The 18555-nt window shown below is 44.5% G+C and overlaps 1 protein-coding gene across 1 annotated transcript in view; it reads left to right on the top strand.

Annotated features, from left to right (window-relative positions):
- VWA3B (von Willebrand factor A domain containing 3B) overlaps positions 1-18555 on the top strand; it is a gene marked incomplete at its 3' end in the record, with an annotated part of 264070 nt that overhangs the window by 156035 nt on the left and 89480 nt on the right. The window contains exons 22-25 of the mRNA XM_082245271.1: positions 3679-3799; positions 8242-8366; positions 10022-10156; positions 10310-10407. Of these exons, the coding sequence (XP_082101397.1) occupies positions 3679-3799; positions 8242-8366; positions 10022-10156; positions 10310-10407 (479 nt within the window). The remainder of the gene's footprint in view (positions 1-3678; positions 3800-8241; positions 8367-10021; positions 10157-10309; positions 10408-18555) is intronic.

The following is an 18555-nucleotide window of genomic DNA, read 5'->3' as shown; positions in this document are numbered from 1 at the left end:
ATTGCTAGATTCCCCCATTCCACACAGCCAGTGTGGATGGGGGAATCCCTCCTGCAACACTATTGTGTTCTGCTGGTGGAGAGCCTTCTCTGCCTGCAGAACACAATAATTAGTGTTGTTAAATTGCTGGTGTTGCTATAGCCAGGGGCACTAATCATATGAGAAAATCCAACAGACTGGCTGTTTACAAGTTATTGATAGAATAACATGTGTACAACCAGTGTGCCCATACATGGATTGAAATTTGTCCAGTCCCTGCTAAAACAGCTACATTTTAATCCATGTATAGCAGGCTTAACTCACAATAATTGGAGTTAATAATAATTGAGCTCCACCCAAAAGGGCTTGGTTTTGACAGGTACCTGTTCCCACTTCCATATAAGATTGCCGAAGTGATCTCCAAGCATTTCTGGCATCTCCTCCTTCACCCCACTGCCTTCTGGGACACGCACAGAAGAAAGCGGTACCATTTAGAAAGCGCAGCGTGACTCGCGCATGAGCAATAGGAAACCTTACTTACAATGCCGGCGCCTGCACCGGAAAATGATTGACAAATCAGTTTAGGGTGCTGACATCGTGGGATCCCTGGACAGGTAAGTGTCCTTATATCAAAAGTCAGCAGCTACAATATTTGTAGCTACTGACTTTTAACTTTTTTTTCCCAGACCGGAGCTTCTCTTTAAGCCGATAACACACAAACAATTTTAATTTCTCATGTCTTCATTGAACACACCCATTAAACATTCACAGCGCTGGAAGAAAAAGTAAGGGAACCCATAGACTAATGACTTCTGCGAAAGCTAATTGAAGACATTAGCTTGCACACCTGGAGTCCAATAAATGAAATTGGTTTGAGGTTTAGTTTAGAGCTTCTTTAAGAAACATCTGCTGACATAAACCATGCCTTGCAAAAAGGAGTTCTCTAAAGACATATGATTGAGAGTAGATGATCTTCATAAGTTTGGAAAGGAATACTAAGCAATCCGTGTTTAGACATCCATCAGTTGACAGTTGGACCAATTGTCTATAATTGGAGACAGTTTAGTACTGTGACTACTCTTCTAAGAAGTGGGCGCACAGCCAAGATGATTCTCAAGGCACAACACAGAATCCTCAACGAGGTAAAGAAGAACTCAAGAGTAACAGCGAAAGGCTTGAAGACATCACTGTTCATGAGTCAACGATACATACGTCTTTGAACAGGCAGGGTGTCCATGGAAAAACACCATGGTGGAAGCTGCTGCTGCTCCCAAACAAAATTGCTGCACTCCTGAAGATTGCCAAAGAGCACCTTGGCAAACCATAATACTACTGGAAAAATGTTTTGTGAAACAAACATTGTATTGTTCGGAAAGAATACTCCGCACTATGCATGTCACGAAAAAGGCACAGCTTACCAACAAAAATATCATTCCAATGATGAAGTATGGTGGAGTGAAGTTCATGATTTGGGCTTGCTTTGCTGCCTCGGGGCGTAGACCTCTTGCCATCATCGAGGAGAAAATTAACATGGTCCATAAAGACATGGATGAGCGAGTTTGGGGTGGAGGAACTTGACTGGCCTGCACAAAGGCCTGACCCCAACCGGATAGAACACCTTGGGGATGAATTAGTGCGGGGAATGCGAGCCAGGCCTTCTCTCCAACATCAGTGCCTGACCTCACAAATGCGCTTCTGGAAGAATGGTCAAACATTCCCATAGACACACTCCTAAACCTTGTGGACAGCCTTCCCAAAAGAGTTGAAGTTGTAATAACTGCAAAGGGTGGGCCAATTCAATATTGAACCCTACAGACTAAAATTGGGATGCAATTCAAGTTTATGTGTGTGTGTAAAGGCAGGGGTCCTGAAACTTTTGGTAATCTAGTGTATATGTGTATATATATATGAGGGAGGCAAAAAAAATACACTTTCTTTAATAATACTAATGATATCTTTCAAATAACAAGTCTTAGGGTCCTCTCACACGGGCTTTCTGCCTGGCGGACCCCATTCTGCTTAGTGGGGATAGATCCGCTGATCCCCGCTGAGCAGGCGGGTGCTTATTTTGCAGAGACAGACATGCCTAATCCCTGCTCTCATCTATGGGAGATCGGATGAAAACGGTCCGCTTGCCTGCTTTAATCCGATCCGGTCCTCCAGACGGATGGAAAATAGGGTTTCTATTCATCTGGATTTCACAGACAGGATCAGATCAGATAGCATCGGGTGTCAACGGATATGTCACCGCTGACATCTGCTGCTCCATAGGGGTACATGGAGCATCCGATCCGGTCCGCCTGAAAAACTGACAGACGAACCTGATCGGAAAGTTTGTGTGAAAGGGCCCTTACTGTGGATAACAAATGCTTATTTAATGCAATTTTCCCTTTCATTTTGACACCAGAATAATGTTTCTAATACAAAGTTAGGTACAGAAAAGAACAAGGCTTTTTTTTTTGTTTTGTGTATATATATTTTTTTTTAATGTTTACGCTGCAATAAACTAATGAATGAAATGAAGGAAAATGAAAATATTTCATGTGCAGTTACCATTTTTTGACAAAAAGTCTAAGCGGATTCCAAATCCATATACAGGTGCATTTCAAAAAAATAAATATCAAAAAGTACATTTATTTAAGTAATTCAATTCAAAAAGTGAAACTCATCTATATATATGCTATATATATAAACCCAGGAGCCTGCATTCACTATATCTGGTCTCCCACAGTACACAGAACATGGAAATGCAACTATTTTAGTAAATATAAACTGCTAAATCCCTTTTCTCATCTGCACTATATAGCAGTCTTAAAGCTTGTAGGAGGAGTTTTTATTCTCCTCTGGCTGTTCTATGAGGCTGCATGACCCCTGGCCCTCTGTCTGGACAGTTCTGATTGGCCCTTTGCTGATCACATGCACCCTCCCCACAAAAAAATAAAACTCTCTAGCAATACACACCAAACTGAGAATGTGCAGAGTGCTTTCAAGGCACTGTACTATCAAGAGATGAATCGGGGACAGTAAAAGATGGGGAGGGTCAGAGAAGACAGGATCAAACAGCCTTTTTATACAATGGGCAGGATTAACCTCCACAGTGAGTATAACAAGCATTACTGCATATACATATACATATATATGCTTTACTGCATATACAGACTGATTTTACTGTTGTGGGTTTCTTATTATTTTAACAATATTTTCTGTCAAGCTAACAGCTCAGTATAGCAGATTACATACAAAGTGTAATCAGTGGTGCTCTGGTGTCACTTTTACAGCTATGCTCTGTTATTAGGAGCTCCCAGAGGTCCTGGTACAGAGTGGGCAGCTGTCACACTTCCTTTGTAGTATGCAGCTTAGTCCTGCATAGTGCAGGAGAGGCTCCAGCTCCTTACGTGCCACCCTCTCCCTGAACTCAAGCGCATGCCTCGGCATGTTTGGTCTAGTTCAGTGACCCACTAAGTTGTGAAGAAAGGATGAGAATAATATTACTTAGAAAATTTACCTTTAAAAACACGTCAGCAATGGCAAGTGCCATATTTCTACCATGCAAAGTCTAATGTTAGAGTTCTTTCTTTTAAAATGAAGGTGTAGTGTACTTTCCTCTAGGGAGTTTTGTATGTGATTTGCATTAAATGGTTTTGAATATTATACAAATGAATCTATTCATGTTAAAATATTCTTCTGTTATCTCTGCAGTCCAATAATGAAGAGCTTGAAAAGCGAAAGACTGAGAAAAAACCAAAAAGACAACGAATAGATGCACTGAGAAGTCAAAAAGTCATTGCAAGGTCTGAGGTTGATGGGTTTTATTATCCAGGTACTAGAGTGTATACAACAGCAGTCTACCTACCAAACAAAACCCAACATTTTTACAAGATGCAAGATGTGTAGTATATTCTTCGTAGTGAAAGCGGAGTTCCACCCTGAAAAAACATTTTTAGATAAAAATACTCCCGGGACTGTCAGGGCCAGTGCATTTAAGCAATGATAGCTTCTGTACTATCCCCTGTTTCACTTACCTGTAAGAAGAAATACCTTGAAAATGTCTTGTCCAGCGCTGCCATCTCAAGTGTGGGCAGCTGAAGCCAGAGCATCCTCTTCCATGTCCTCTTTGGTGACGTTGGAGTCCCAGAATGCCCTGCACTGGCCCTGCTCGTCACTTCCGATGCAGGCGCGTCATCCCTTCACAGCTTCTGGGCATGCCCAGAAGCTGTTTAGCAGGGAATGATGCGCCTGCACCGGAAGTGGCAAGCAGCGCCGGTGCAGGCGCATTGACTCCTGGGATCGATGGCGCTCATCTCCCATTAGTCAATGCAAGCGGGAAGTGACGGTGCGGGCCGTGTCCGCAGAGGGAGGAAGAGGAAGGAAGGTAAGTATATTTTCTTTAAAAACAAGGTAAGTGAATCAAAAAAAAATAATTTAAGTATCCAATTGTTTTTCAGGTAAATTAAAACAAGCGGACGGTGAAAAGTTCATTTTGAGGGTGGAACTCCACTTTACATTAATTACATTTGAAACAGAGCTGCCACTAGTACAACACTTCTCAAATCTCCAGCCTGGTGGTGGCAGGCACTACAATTTCCAAATCATTTCTAGTTAAGGAGTGGATGTGAGCATTGGGGTGGGTGTTCTTTTGCTAAAAAAAACTCAAAGCACCCCTCCCTTATCTCAACTCTTAACACCTTGGGTTAAAGGTAGAGAGAGCAATAACTTTCTGTCTTTGTACTGGAACATTCACCCCAAGTCAAAGGAGAGATGGAGATAGGGGGTTTTCTTAATATATATTTTTAACCCTTGCTGAACCTATGCACACAGTTTCGGCCAAAAAGCCCAGTCCTGTCAACATCAAGCTGGTGCCTTGCAAAGCGGCTTTTTAACCTGTTTTTCTACATATATATGCCATGGATGTTTTTTAAATATAGTCTGTAAGGACGCAAAAGCAAGAAAGCAAAACATGTGTTTAACATGTATATAATATGTAATAGCAAAGTGAAAATTGCACTATTATGCAGTATTGCATGTTTTTACTGTCACTGGCCTACAATTGCCATACAAAGCAACTCAACCTCTCATTTTAGACCATTCACATAACCCCTGAATGGGGAACAGTTGAAGAATCACAGGATTATCTCCCCAGTTCAGAGATCCTGTTATTTGCAGTGTTACAATGAAAAAACGTTAAGTGCACAAGGGAGAAGTAAGTGGGTGGCTCCTCATCTGGAGCTTTTTCACTGCAGTTCTGCTCGAAGACCCAAAACTATAAACTATCACAGAGCCGATTTCAGAGTTCAGTGCCAGGAAGAGGACCAGCATTAATACACAGAAGATTTCTGAAGGATCAAGCTGCTTGCACGTCGTGGGACATTAACCATCACAGGTATATAAGAGACATTTTTTAACCACTTCAGCTCCGGAAGGTTTTAACCCCTTCATGACCAGGCCATTTTTTGCGATACGGCACTGCGTTATTTTAACTGACAAATCCATGGTCGTGTGACGCTTAACCCTGATAAAATTGATGTCCTTTTTTTTCCCACAAATAGAGCTTTCCTTTGGTGGTATTTGATCACCTCTGCAGTTTTTATTTTTTAAGCTATATACAAAAAAGTCAATTTTGAAAAAAAAAACTACACTTTTTTACTTACTGCTATAAAACATACCCATTCTGCTACATATTTTTGGTAATGTAAAAAAATGTGTAGAGATTTCCGCGCTAATGTGATGAGTGAGAGAAAACAAATATAACAGCAGCCAGCACAAAATCAACTAACAGTGACTCAAACCAACAATATAATGCGAAAGTGCAGCGCTAAGGGTACCAATAATCACAAAAATTATGAAAAGAATAAATAGTGTCCAAATCAATGGGTACCAATATTCACAGAAAAAGAAAAATAGATAGTGTCCATATAGATGAAGTCCCACAAAAATGATATAGTGTAGGGTAAGGATCCACATGCAAGATATTCCAGAAAGGGAATTCTCGTGACACCAAAGATAAGTGAAGGAGGGGGACACCTCTGTGGTCAAATATAATAAGCAGCTTACCAAATTTCCGTGGCTGCTCAAATAAATGAGTTAGCCTCTCCCGGCTATTAATCAAACCAATATGGTTTGATTAATGTCCCTCGTCAAGTTTCCAAGCCCGGTAGAAGGGTATCTTGTGAAAGTGGCGCCAGCAGCTCCAGGTCCTCTGATTTTAGAAGAATATAGTTCTTTGCTTGAGGGTCCAGAATAAAGCATCTTAAAAGTTCACTGAGGAGTGCCAAGTTTAACATCCCTCAATTATACTAATTTCACCACATACCTTGAGAGGCGGTTCCTCCTTTTTGGAAAAGTATTACGGAGCTTTGGAGTACTTACCGATACATCTGACCATATTGGTTTGATTAATAGCCGGGAGAGGCTGACTCATTTATTTGAGCAGCCACGGAAATTTGGTAAGCTGCTTATTATATTTGACCACAGAGGTGTCCCCCTCCTTCACTTATCTTTGGTGTCACGAGAATTCCCTTCCTGGAATATCTTGCATGTGGATCCTTACCCTACACTATATCATTTTTGTGGGACTTTATCTATATGGACACTATCTATTTTTCTTTTTCTGTGAATATTGGTACCCATTGATTTGGACACTATTTATTCTTTTCATAATTTTTGTGATTATTGGTACCCTTAGCGCTGCACTTTCGCATTATATTAATATTTTTGGTAATATAAAATCCCAATAAACGTATATTGATTGGTTTGCACAAAAGTTATAGTGTCTGCAAATTATGGGATATTTTTATGGAATTTTTATTGATTTTTTTTGACTAGTAATGCTGGTGATCAGCGACTTATAGCAGGACTGTGAAATTGCAAGGGACAAATCAGACACTAAGTGACACTTTTGACACTTTTTTGGGGACCGGTGACACTAATACAGTGATCTGGCTAAATAATATGCACTGTAACTGTACTAATGACACTGGCAGGGAAGGGGTTAACATCAGGAGCAATCAAAGGTTTAAATGTGTTCCCTGGGAGTGCTTTCTAACTGTGTGTGGGGGTGCTTGTACTGTAAGAAGACAGAGATCCGTGTTCCTGCTTAGCAGAAACACAAGATGTCTGTCTTCTTCTCCTTGTTTACATAGGCAGACCGCCATTCTGTCTGCCCCAGGAATGATCTGTGGGTCCTGGTGGACATCAGGTCCGCCAAACCTGCTGATTGGCTCCTGCTGTGTCCAGTCGCCGATGATACGCACACAAGCCCAAGACTTGGAAGAAAAAAAATCATGTACAGGTACGTGATTTTACGCTAAAGGGCCGCCCTGGCGCAGTATATGTACGTGGGGTGGTCCTTAAGCGGTTAAGCTAAACTTCAACTTTAAGCCCCCAGAAAGTGTTCAGGCCTCATAACTATTCAACCCCCACATTTTCAGCCTAACAACTTTTCAGTCTCAGCACACTGCTTCCCAAACAATCCCCCAAATTATTTCCCCTATTATCTGTTATACTCTCACACACAGGAAAGTTGATTTGCTAAAGGCATATATACTGTGCTACATCCGAGGGGAAGCTCTGAAATAAGGGGAAGCTCTACTGATTTCTATCATCCAATCATATGCAAGCAAAAATGCTGTTTTTTTTGTTTTTTTTTCTTGCATGTTCCTCTCAGATCTGGAGCAACTGCACTTTTGCCTTTAGTAAATCACCCCCTTGGTGTCACAGTATTAGTCTGCCAAATAGATTTTCCACCTGTCATGCAGTTACCCAAACATTAACTAACAGCTTATTTCTCTATGATCTTGTAAAGAGTGGAACTGTACAATGCATATTTAAATGTATTTGTTACATTTTAAAACAGCACTCTTCCAACTGCATTGGAAGACTTGTATGAAGCACCCGTCAGACACTGCTTTTTGAAGTGGGCCAGCCATGTGTAGAAGATGCCAGTATTACAATTAGGGCCAGTGGCAATGGACAGACGGGCCTTGTCCTTGAAGTCAGACTGAATGTAAAATGTTCTTGTTTGACTGGAAGTAGAAAAACATAATTGGCTGCTTCAAGCAAGTACATTTTCTCTAGACTGGCAAACCAACTCATCCCATCAGTCAGCCACGCTATATTCCATATACTGTACAGTATTTCTAAAAATTGTATTTCCATGAACCGGATTGTTGCTGCATCAACCAATATATCCTTGACAGAAGAATGTCTTTTTTTTTGTGTCTTTTGACTTTCCTTCTTGTGTAATAAGCATGTTCTTCCTCACAGGGACAGTGTTGAGAAGTATAAATTCCAAATGTGCTCTTGTGGATTTTGTGCAAGGAGAAAATATGATTGTTCCCATCAGATTTATAATACAAACAGGTGGAGCCCTACCTTGGCCAACATTGAAGGTTATCTTATTTTATCATTTTTATCTTTATGAAAACAAAAAGGCTTTTCCTTGTATTGAAGCAATAGAAGTTTAGATATTTTGGTGCTACCATGCAAACAATATAGTTTTGAATTATTTGACATGGGTGGGTTTCTTTGTTAAATGTGTCAGGTGCAGTGTTACTACTATATAGATAGTGTTTTTAAGGGAGAGTATCAGTCCTAGGTGGGCAGTATGTTTCAGATGTACCATTATTGTTAGGCAGACTGTTTCTTTCAGGTAGAAAAATCATGTTTCAAGCGCACTGCATATTCCAGGTTCATGATCATGTTTAGACGGTTTGATTTGGTTACTGTGTCATGGTTTCAGTCACATTGTCAGTGCTAGGAAGACTGTAAGACCAATGTACATAAAAAGTCCAAACTGTAGAGCATGGACGATATGCAAATACAGTGCTAGATAGATAGTCTGTTCAGGGTAACCTGTTAGTCCCAGGTGAGTAATACTTGCCAGGTATGGTTAGCATGCTTTAGGTACACAGATAGTATTAGGTAGATTGTATATTTTAGGTACAATGTTAGTCTTTAGCAGACACTCTTTTCCGTGGTACAATGTCAGCAATGCAATCTTCAGATACCAGGACCATGCCTCCTATGACATCTGTGCATAGCAACCAATCAGCTTCTATCTTTCATTTTTGAAGTTTAAAGAGGAGTTTCAGTCTCCTGTTAAAAAAAATAAAAGTCAGCAGTTACAAAAACTGCAGCTGCTGACTTTTTTAGAAACAGCCACTCACCTGTCCCATGATCCAGCGATGTGCTCACACCAGTCGGTTTCACCCGCTGACTTCTTTCCTAGGGGCCAGCATCTTCAGTATGGGCACCCTGCGGTGACAGCTTGCGGCTTCACAGCCAGGTGCCCACTGTGCATACACAAGTATTGCTGTGTATCCTAAATGGTGGATGCAGTCTTCTGGGACCTGTAATGTGTCCCAGAAGACTGCAGGAGGGAGGGAGGAGAACTTCCGCTCCAATCACCTAGAAAGAGAAAGAGGAAGTGGGAGCAGGTACCTGTCAAAATCGGGTACCCGCTCCTATAATATTGCAAGATCTATCTATCTATCTATCTATCTATCTATCTATCTATCTATCTATCTATCTATCTATCTATCTATCTATCTATCTATCTATCTATCTATCTATCTATCTATCTATCTATCTATCTATCTATCTATCTCTCTTCTATCCATCCCTCTATATATCTATCTACCTATCTCTCTTCTATCCATCCCTCTATATATCTATCTATCTACCTATCTATTTATCTATCTGGTTTACAGACCAGTTCATCTTTATTCGTGGTCAGCCAAGTGCGACAGTAGCAAAGCCAAAGACAGATTTATTACGGAAGGTACAACAGATTTCCAGTCTAAATAGACTAATTCAAAAGTAGTCAGGTCAGGATTAATGCAGTTGCAAGTTTGGACTTTAGAGCAGCCAAACGAGGAATTTAGGAATCAGACTGTAACCTTGTCATGAATCTGTCTCTTGATGCATCTTACTGCTCATGTTTAGCATTGCTTTGCCTTGTGACAAGATTTATAAATGTGCCCTAGATGTATATTTTTCTCAGTAATAATGTATATAGTTTTTGAAATGCGTGTGTGTATTATAGGTTGGAGATTGTGTTTTTGCAAAAACTGGGGCAAAAGGAGGAGGTGGCTACTATCTACCTGCGGTGGTCATAGCAACACCAAGGTCTGAAGCAGAGGATAAACTGTATACAGTTCTCTATTACAACAACAGAAAAGTAAGTGCGTTTTTAGAGGTCATACATACTTTGTTAACTAATAACACCATACATTTGGGACTTTAATGGATTTTAATAAAGTGCATGCTTATGAATTCATTTTAAATACATTTCTGAGAGATACACTATTAATATTTCCAATTTTTTTTTTAGGGACATTGTTTAAGAAGTGAGCTATTTAAAATAAGCCCGTCTCAGTTTGCTGTTTCCTGTAGCTATATCAGAAAAGCCCAAATGATTGATTATACAATGTAAGTATTTTATTTTTCTATTAATTTAAAGAGTCCAAAAAAATTAACGTTGAGAATTTATGGAGCTAGTTACAAAGCAGAAGTAGTAAAGTACACATAGACAGCTTAAAGGTTAACAAATAAAGCCACTCTCACCTTCTGCACAGCATATGCAGAAGTCTGAAGTAGTGACAAAGCTGTTATTTTAAACAAAATCAGGGATTTCAAACATAAACTGATGCAACTGTGTACAAAAAAGTATTTTAATAGAATTGCCATAATAACCTGCACATATGATAATGCTTGTTTCCCTGTGAGTGCTAATATGTGGAACTGAAGGCAGGGTAAGGTTGTTAGATGCTTGGCCTTTTAAAGCCAATAATTATTCCTGTGGTTAAACAAGAGCTGACTGCAGATATGTAGTCATTTAACGGTATAATGCACACATCACTCACCAGAAGAAAAAATATATATTCAGGAGTTACAAGATTTCAGTTAGGCTAGACGCAAAAACACATTTCAGAGCATACGGAAAAAAGCAAATTATTGGATTTGCCAGTCCTGATAGAAGTTGCTCATTTTAAATTCCCTGGGCCTGGCTACTTTTTATAATCTCCCCTACCAGGTACTTTTTTCCATTTTCTTCTTCCTTTTTCTATTCTGTTATTTTCCTTACCGTTTCCTTCAGTCACACTGAACATATATATGATGTCCCACTGTGGGTGCTCATCGGTAATGCAAAGACCGTTTTTTTGTGACTGGTTAACCCACAGTGCGATGAACTGTGAAGAACCAGAATGTCATCTATGAGAGATGATTGCCATAAAAAAACCCTGAAAATCCAGAGAGGTTCAGTTGTAGCTCCTTCATGTACAGTATATTGCTCTTTGATACATATATTCCATATCAGAGCTATGTTTTGACATGTCCTGCCAAGCAGATGAAAAGTGCTAGCACCAGGGAATATTTCACATACATGTGTACATTCTACCCTGTTAAAGAATAAATGCACTTTGAGAGTAAATCATCATAAGCCCAGGTCAATGAAAATAACATTGCTTTCTTCAGTGTAAAATTTGAAAAAGTGTTTTTAAAATTGTGGTGTCAGGAGAGCCCTAGCCCTAGAAAATAATAATAAATGAGATCATGTCTGCAAGTATTAATTTTTGATTGATCATTATAGGTTATAGAACTTAGCTGTTGTTACCAAAATAAGGTTAAATCAAAGCAGCTCCTAAGCCATCAATTTAGGAATATTAAATCGATTTATACTGTTTTGTTAAGATACATAAATATAATATTTGCTGTTTAATTGTGCTTGGAACATCATTAGAACATTTTAATGTGAAATAACCTACTAAAAAAATACTCTTGTAAATGTCTAATTAAGACTTATAATTAACTTCAACCAAGTCCCTGTGTTTATTAATGGAAAGTGCTTGAGGCTTTTGGTTGGCATGGAAGACATTGTAGTGATGCACCGTAATGGTTTAATATTACTCTTTTAAATTCCCTAACACATGCTGAAAGTAGGAAAGTTCATTCTAAGTGTATTCATTTACCAACTGACTTTTATGTGGAACTGAAAATAGCAATATATGTTTGCAAAATAAGCAGTGGTGTAGTAACACGACTAGAGCAAAGAAGAGATCTCGCACACAATATGATGACCTCACCTATACCATTCATGGAACCATGCTACTGCCCCATCCTCTGTGCCTTCTGCTTTATACACAACCTCCTCCCACTCCTTCAGCTTTTATTCAAAAGGGTTAGATTATGGGGGAAGATAAGATAGTATTTTCCACCTTTAGTAATGAGTTTGCAACCCAGACCGAAGAGACAAACAGAGCAGCAGAATAAATTGCCAATTTCTCTTACGTCCTCCGACAGTCGCCGCCCCCTTCCAAGTCCTCACCAATGGGTATTGACCTTTGCTCCGTAGGAGTAGCTAGGCAACAAGAATTGTTAATACAAAAGCTTTTAGCATAGACACACCCCTAGGGGCTGTCCCCTCAGTCAATACCTCCCTGCACCAGCATTCCCAACTCAGTTTGATCTTGCCTAGCTTAGGAGTAGCTGGCTTTCCTGTGCTGGGGCTCAGTCTCAGCCTTCTACCCTTTATTTGATTTTATTTCAAGTATTTTTTCTCTACTAGCTGTTATTTTGTCAGCCTTATTTTAGGGATCTTCAAATGAAGAATCGTCATGCGGAGCTGGGTCTCGGACTGGCCGCCCTGGATCCCAGGGCTGAGAGCCAGATGGATCCCCAGCCTGCCATCAAGCGTTCAGCTTAGGTTTTACCCTGGCACATTGAACGACCCATCCCTGTTCGCTGCAGGGATGCTGCCTGTGAGGTGGCTACCTCACTGGACGCCATGGCTGCGGTCCACAAGCGTCCTGGCTGCGGCACTCCCTGTCTGCCTTGATAGCGGTTTGCCGCTGGAGACGGCTCCCCACGCCATCTGGTACGGTAAGCACCTTCTGTGTGGGGACCTTCTGTGTGGGTGTCAGTCTGTGGCTGTGTAGTACCCCCCATGTCTGTGTAACTGCGGGCTCCCTGTCAGATCCCTGTGTGGCTGCACTGCCTGTGGGCTGCGAGGGGGGGCCATCCTGCTCTGCTGTGAATTATGCTCTGGGTGCAGTTTTGTGTGCAGACATGTGTGTGTGCGGCGGTCGCTGCAGCGATCCGCCATTTTCTTTGCCTAAATACTGTGACCGGCCCTGTCCCTATGCAGCGCCGTGTTTTGGCGCCATTCGCCGCCATTTTAGTGGGCGGTGCTCGGCCGAGCACATGTCGGCGCCATTTTACTGTAGCCTTCTCCCCCAGCCGAGCGGCCATTTTGCCGGAGCCTTCATAGGCTATATCAGTCAGCCAGCATTGCATCACTTCCTCTTTCTCTGGGAACAGCGATCGGTGGCAGCAGTCTGGTGTGCTCTCTCCAGGTTTTTACCTTTCTGTCCTGTCATTCCTTGCTCAGTGTTATCTATCCCTGCGGGGTCGGTGCATACAGCAGTGTGCGGTGGGCTGCGCTCGCCGTGGTATTAAAGGGCCAGTACCTTTATTACTTTTCTGTGCTGGGGCATGGATTCGCAGGATAGCAAGTTTCCCCCCACCCTGGTGGGGGACCAGGGGGCTGCTGCACCCCCCGATGGGGCCGATCTGACCGCTGTAGTGGCTTCCTTAGTGTCTCAGGTGCAAGTGCTGATGGCTGAACGATCCGCAAAAAGGGCCAGGGTGTCCGTTTCCTCTGATTCAGAGGGCGATGTGGCTGCTGTGGCTGGCGTACCCTTCTCGGGGTCCCGCTCATCTTTGGACCTTTTGGGGTCCGAGGGGGAGGCAGAGGTGGAGGGGGTTGATGTTTCTCCCCCTGGCTCGCCTGAAGAGCTTGCACTCATGAATGAGCTGATTGCTTCCATAAAGGATACCATGCACCTGGAGGATGAGCCTACTCCTCCTGCTAGGGTGTCCTCTTTTGGAACGCAGAGGACTCGCAAATCAGCGCAGGTTTTTCCCTGTCCTGCTGAATTTCACCATACGGTTAATGAACAGTGGCGCAATTTAAAGAAGCCCTTTACTGTGCCAAATAAGTTTAAACTGCTTTATCCATTTGCGCCCTCCACCGACGAGCGTTGGTGTGTGGCGCCTCAGGTGGATCACGCGGTGGCCATTTTGAACAAGGCTACTGCGGTGCCTTCTGAGGATACCCCGGTTTTCCGGGACCCCACGGACAGGAGATTGGAGTCTCTTGCCCGTCATGCCTATATGGTGGCTGGTTCTATGCTGAAGCCTATTTTTGCTTCCATTATGGCGGCACAGGCTGTTGCAGATTGGACGAAGATGCTCAGGCGCACCTTAGTGGCTGATTCAGCTTCACCTACCACGTTGGCTATGGTGGACCAGATCCATCAGGGTGTCATGTACTTGTGTGATGCGGACTTGAATTTAGCTCCCTTGGCTGCGCGCCTGTCCAGCGTGGTGATACTGAACCGTCGTCTGATTTGGCTGAAGAATTGGTCGGTCGACCAATCTTCTTGCAAGACACTGGCGGATTTTCCCTACGCGGGATCTCGCCTTTTTGGCGAGGCTTTGGATACCCTGATAAAAGGGGTTACGGGGGGCAAGAGTACTCTCCTGCCCCAGTCCCACAAGCATAAGTCCTTCCGTGGTAAACGGAATTCCTCGTCTAGGCCCTCTCAGGGGTCCTTTCGTGCCTTTCAGTCGCAGTCCAAGGGCAAGCCCTTCAAAGGCCAAGGCTCCCAGAAGAAGCCGTGGGCGGGGAAGCAGAAGTCCGGCCAGTCCGGTTCAGCTTCCCATACCACTTCCGCCTGAAGGTGCGCCCTCACCCGTTTCTGGGGTGGGGGGACGTCTGCGCGGTTTCCTACAACCTTGGCTGGCCCGCATTCGGGACAGATGGGTTCAGGACATAGTTCGATCTGGTTACAAGATCGAATTTCTCTCTCGGCCGGCGGGCAGATTTTTTCCCTCAAATCTTCAGCTGTCTCCGGAGCGCTTGCGGGATCTGCACCTGGCGGTGCGGGACCTGCGGGCCCAGGGGGTGGTGGTCCCGGTGCCTCATCGGGACAGATTTCGGGGGTTTTACTCCAATCTGTTCACTGTGCCCAGAAAGGAGGGCAAGGTGCATCCGATTCTGGACTTGAAAGCTCTGAACCGCTTTGTGCGGGTTCGCAAGTTCCGCATGGAATCCCTGCGCTCAGTGGTGGCTGCCCTGAGTCCGGGGGAATTAATGGCCTCCATCGATCTGAAGGATGCGTACCTACACATCCCCATTTTCGAGGGTCACCAGAGGTACCTTCGATTCGCCATTGCGGAGGATCACTACCAATTCGTGGTGTTACCTTTCGGTCTCGCTTCGGCTCCGCGGGTTTTTACCAAAGTGCTGGCGCCGGTTCTGGCCCTGTTGCGAGCACAGGGCATTGCTGTCTTGGGGTATCTGGACGATATCCTGATAAGGTCAAGCGCCAGTCAGAGCCTGGTGACCGACCTGTCCACCACGATGCGGACACTGCAGGAGTTCGGTTGGACCATAAACATTCCGAAGTCGACTCTGTGTCCTTCGGTTCGTCTTCCCTACCTGAGAATGATTCTGGACTCTGTCCAAGCGAAGGTTTTCCTACCGGAAGACAAGCTTCGGACTCTTCAGGACGAGGTCAGGTCCCTCAGGGACAACCGACAGTCGTCTCTCCGGACGTGCATGAGGTGTCTAGGTTTGATGGTCTCGGCCTTCGAGGCGATCCCCTTTGCCCAGTTTCACACGCAGAGTCTCCAAGCGGAGATTCTTGCCGAGTGGGACGGGCGGCCGCAATCCCTGGATCTGCGGATTTAGTTGAGCCACAACACCAGAAGGTATCTTCTGTGGTGGCTCCAGTCCCCGGCGGTGTCGGGGGGCAAGTCTTTTCGTCCATTATCGTGGACGGTGCTCACCACGGATGCCAGTCTGTCGGGCTGGGGTGGTGTTCTGGGCGTTCTGTCCGCCCAGGGAACTTGGTCGGGGCAGGAGTCCTCACTTCCAATAAACATTCTGGAATTGAGGGCGATAAAGCTTTGCCTTCTGAGATGGACGGACCGGCTTCGGGGCCGTCCAGTTCGGGTTCAGACGGACAATGCCACCGCGGTGGCCTACATCAACCTCCAAGGGGGCACCAGGAGTGCCCGAGCGGCTCGGGAAGTAGCCGACATTCTGTCTTGGGCCAAGACGCACGTCCCGGCGATAACGGCAGTTCACATTCCGGGGGTGGAGAACTGGCAGGCGGATTATCTGAGTCGCCAGACCCTGGACCAGGGAGAATGGTCCCTTCACCCGGATGTCTTCCAGATGTTGTGCGCGAAGTGGGGTTCCCCCGGATGTGGACCTGTTCGCGTCTCGTCTGAACAACAAGGTGGAAAGGTTCGTGGCAAGGACGCGCGTTAGTGGCGCCCTGGCATCAGTATCGTCTGATGTATGCCTTTCCACCGATTCAACTACTGTCCAGGCTTCTTCGCAGGTTAGCCTCGAAACCGCACACAGTGATTCTGGTGGCACCGGACTGGCCTCGCTGGTCTTGGTATGCAGACCTCGTAAATCTGGCAGTCGACGCTCCGTGGCGTCTGCCGCTTCGAGAAGACCTCCTGTCTCAAGGGCCGATATTCCATCCTGCTTTACAGTCGCTGGCTTTAACAGCCTGGCTGTTGAAAGCCAGGTCCTGAAGGATAGGGGTCTCTCCCCTGAGGTCATTCCCACTTTGATCAAGGCTAGAAAAGCCTCTTCGGAGAAAATTTACTACCGTACTTGGAAAGCGTATTTTGCTTGGTGTGAGTCCAGGGGGTATTCCCCTCGCTCATACTTGGTGCCGAGAGTGTTGTCTTTCCTTCAAACGGGAGTGGACCAGCGTTTGGCGTTGGCCACGATTAAGGGTCAGATTTCTGCACTGGCCGTTCTCTTTCAACGCCCTGTGGCGTCTAATTCATTGGTTAGCACCTTTGTTCAGGGGGTGCGACATTTGGTCCCTCCTAGGAGGGAACCTTTGCCTCCATGGGACTTGAACTTAGTTCTGTCCGTGTTACAACAGGCTCCCTTTGAAAAGATCAGGGAGCTCTCGTTGTCTCTGTTGTCCAAGAAGGTTGCCTTTTTGGTGGCGATCACTTTGGCTCGCAGGGTGTCGGAGCTGGCGGCTTTGTCCTGCAACTCTCCCTACCTGGTGATCCACAAGGATAAGGTGGTCCTGCGACCTAACCCATCTTTTCTTCCGAAAAGGATCTCGGAATTTCACCTAAATGAAGACATTGTCTTGCCTTCGCTCTGCGCAAAGCCTAAGCATCCGAAGGAGGTGGCCTTACATTCCTTGGATGTTGTCCGGGCGATCAGGGTTTACCTGTCGTCCACTAAATCTTTTCGCAAGTCGGATTCCCTCTTTGTCCTTCCTGAGGGACCTCGGAAGGGCATGGCGGCTTCGGCTGCGACCATCGCCAAATGGATCAGACAGATCATTGAGCAAGCCTATGTCTTGAAGGGGAAGGTTCCCCCCTTCCCTGTGAAGGCGCACTCTACCAGATCTTTGAGTACGTCTTGGGCTTACCGTCATCAGGCTTCTGTGGCCCAGGTGTGTAAGGCGGCGACTTGGTCGTCCGTTCACACCTTCTCAAAATTCTATAAGGTGGATGTTCAGGCATCGGCTGATGCCTCCTTTGGCCGTAAAGTTCTCAGTGCGGCAGTTTCTTAGGGACCCTTGTTCTGCATTGAAAGGGGGCACACTATACCTTAATTACTGAAGGCCCCTCTCACAATTTTGCGACCTCAAAGTCACGCAATTTTTTACAGCGTTTTTTGCCGCAAAGCAATGCCTATTACATTTTTCTGTTTGCGCCCCCCCCAAAAAAAGTTTGAGCACCAGCTGCCACTGCACAGGAGGATGTAATTTGCTGGTTTGTGATGACAACTACTACTGTACCGTATACAGTTAATACATTTACTTTTTTTGTTCAACAATAAATGTGTACCATATTCTTCTTCAGGGAAAAATAGGACATCCCCTGAAAATAAGACCTAGCAAATCTTTGGGAGCAAACATTTAATATAAGACACTGTCTTATTTTTGGGGAAACAGGGTAGTACCCAGATCCCTTCCCTTCCACTTTTTTTCTACTTTTTCCTCTTTTTTCTTTCTCCCTATCCCCCTTCTCCTCCTCTTTATATACCTTATTCCTAATCTTTTTAAACCTTATTTTTTTTAAACTCTTATCAAGCTAGTTACTGTAAATCATTCAGGACTAGCCTTAAAGGAGAAGTACAGCCAAAGTTTGTTTGGCTCTACTTCTCCTGTTGATCACAGGACTACAGTTTGTTATGCACTCCTGTGACCCGTTTTTAGCAGACAGTGGGCTGAAGCACGCTGTCAGCTAATATCACAGAGCCGGTCCAGGCTGGGGAAAGATCGTGACCATATGGTCGGGGTCGACCTAGGAGTCTTGTCTAGCACCAGGCTTAGCCTCTCAGCATAAAAGCCTGAGCCAGCCCCTCTTGCCCCTTCCACAGCTCAGCGCTTCAGTGAGTGGGGGGAAGGGGGGCAGAGAGCCGCTTATTGATGGTTACCGGCTCTCTGCTCAAGGAGCACTGAGAACTGAGCGATTGGCGGTCTTTGATCGCTCAGTACTCAATCATAGAAGCAGACG

Source organism: Pelophylax lessonae, assembly GCF_965119305.1.
Source record: "Pelophylax lessonae genome assembly, chromosome: 2".
NCBI classification, from domain to species: domain Eukaryota; kingdom Metazoa; phylum Chordata; class Amphibia; order Anura; family Ranidae; genus Pelophylax; species Pelophylax lessonae.
Note: the sequence above shows the minus strand (reverse complement) of the source record. Positions and strands in the feature narration are given on the sequence as shown.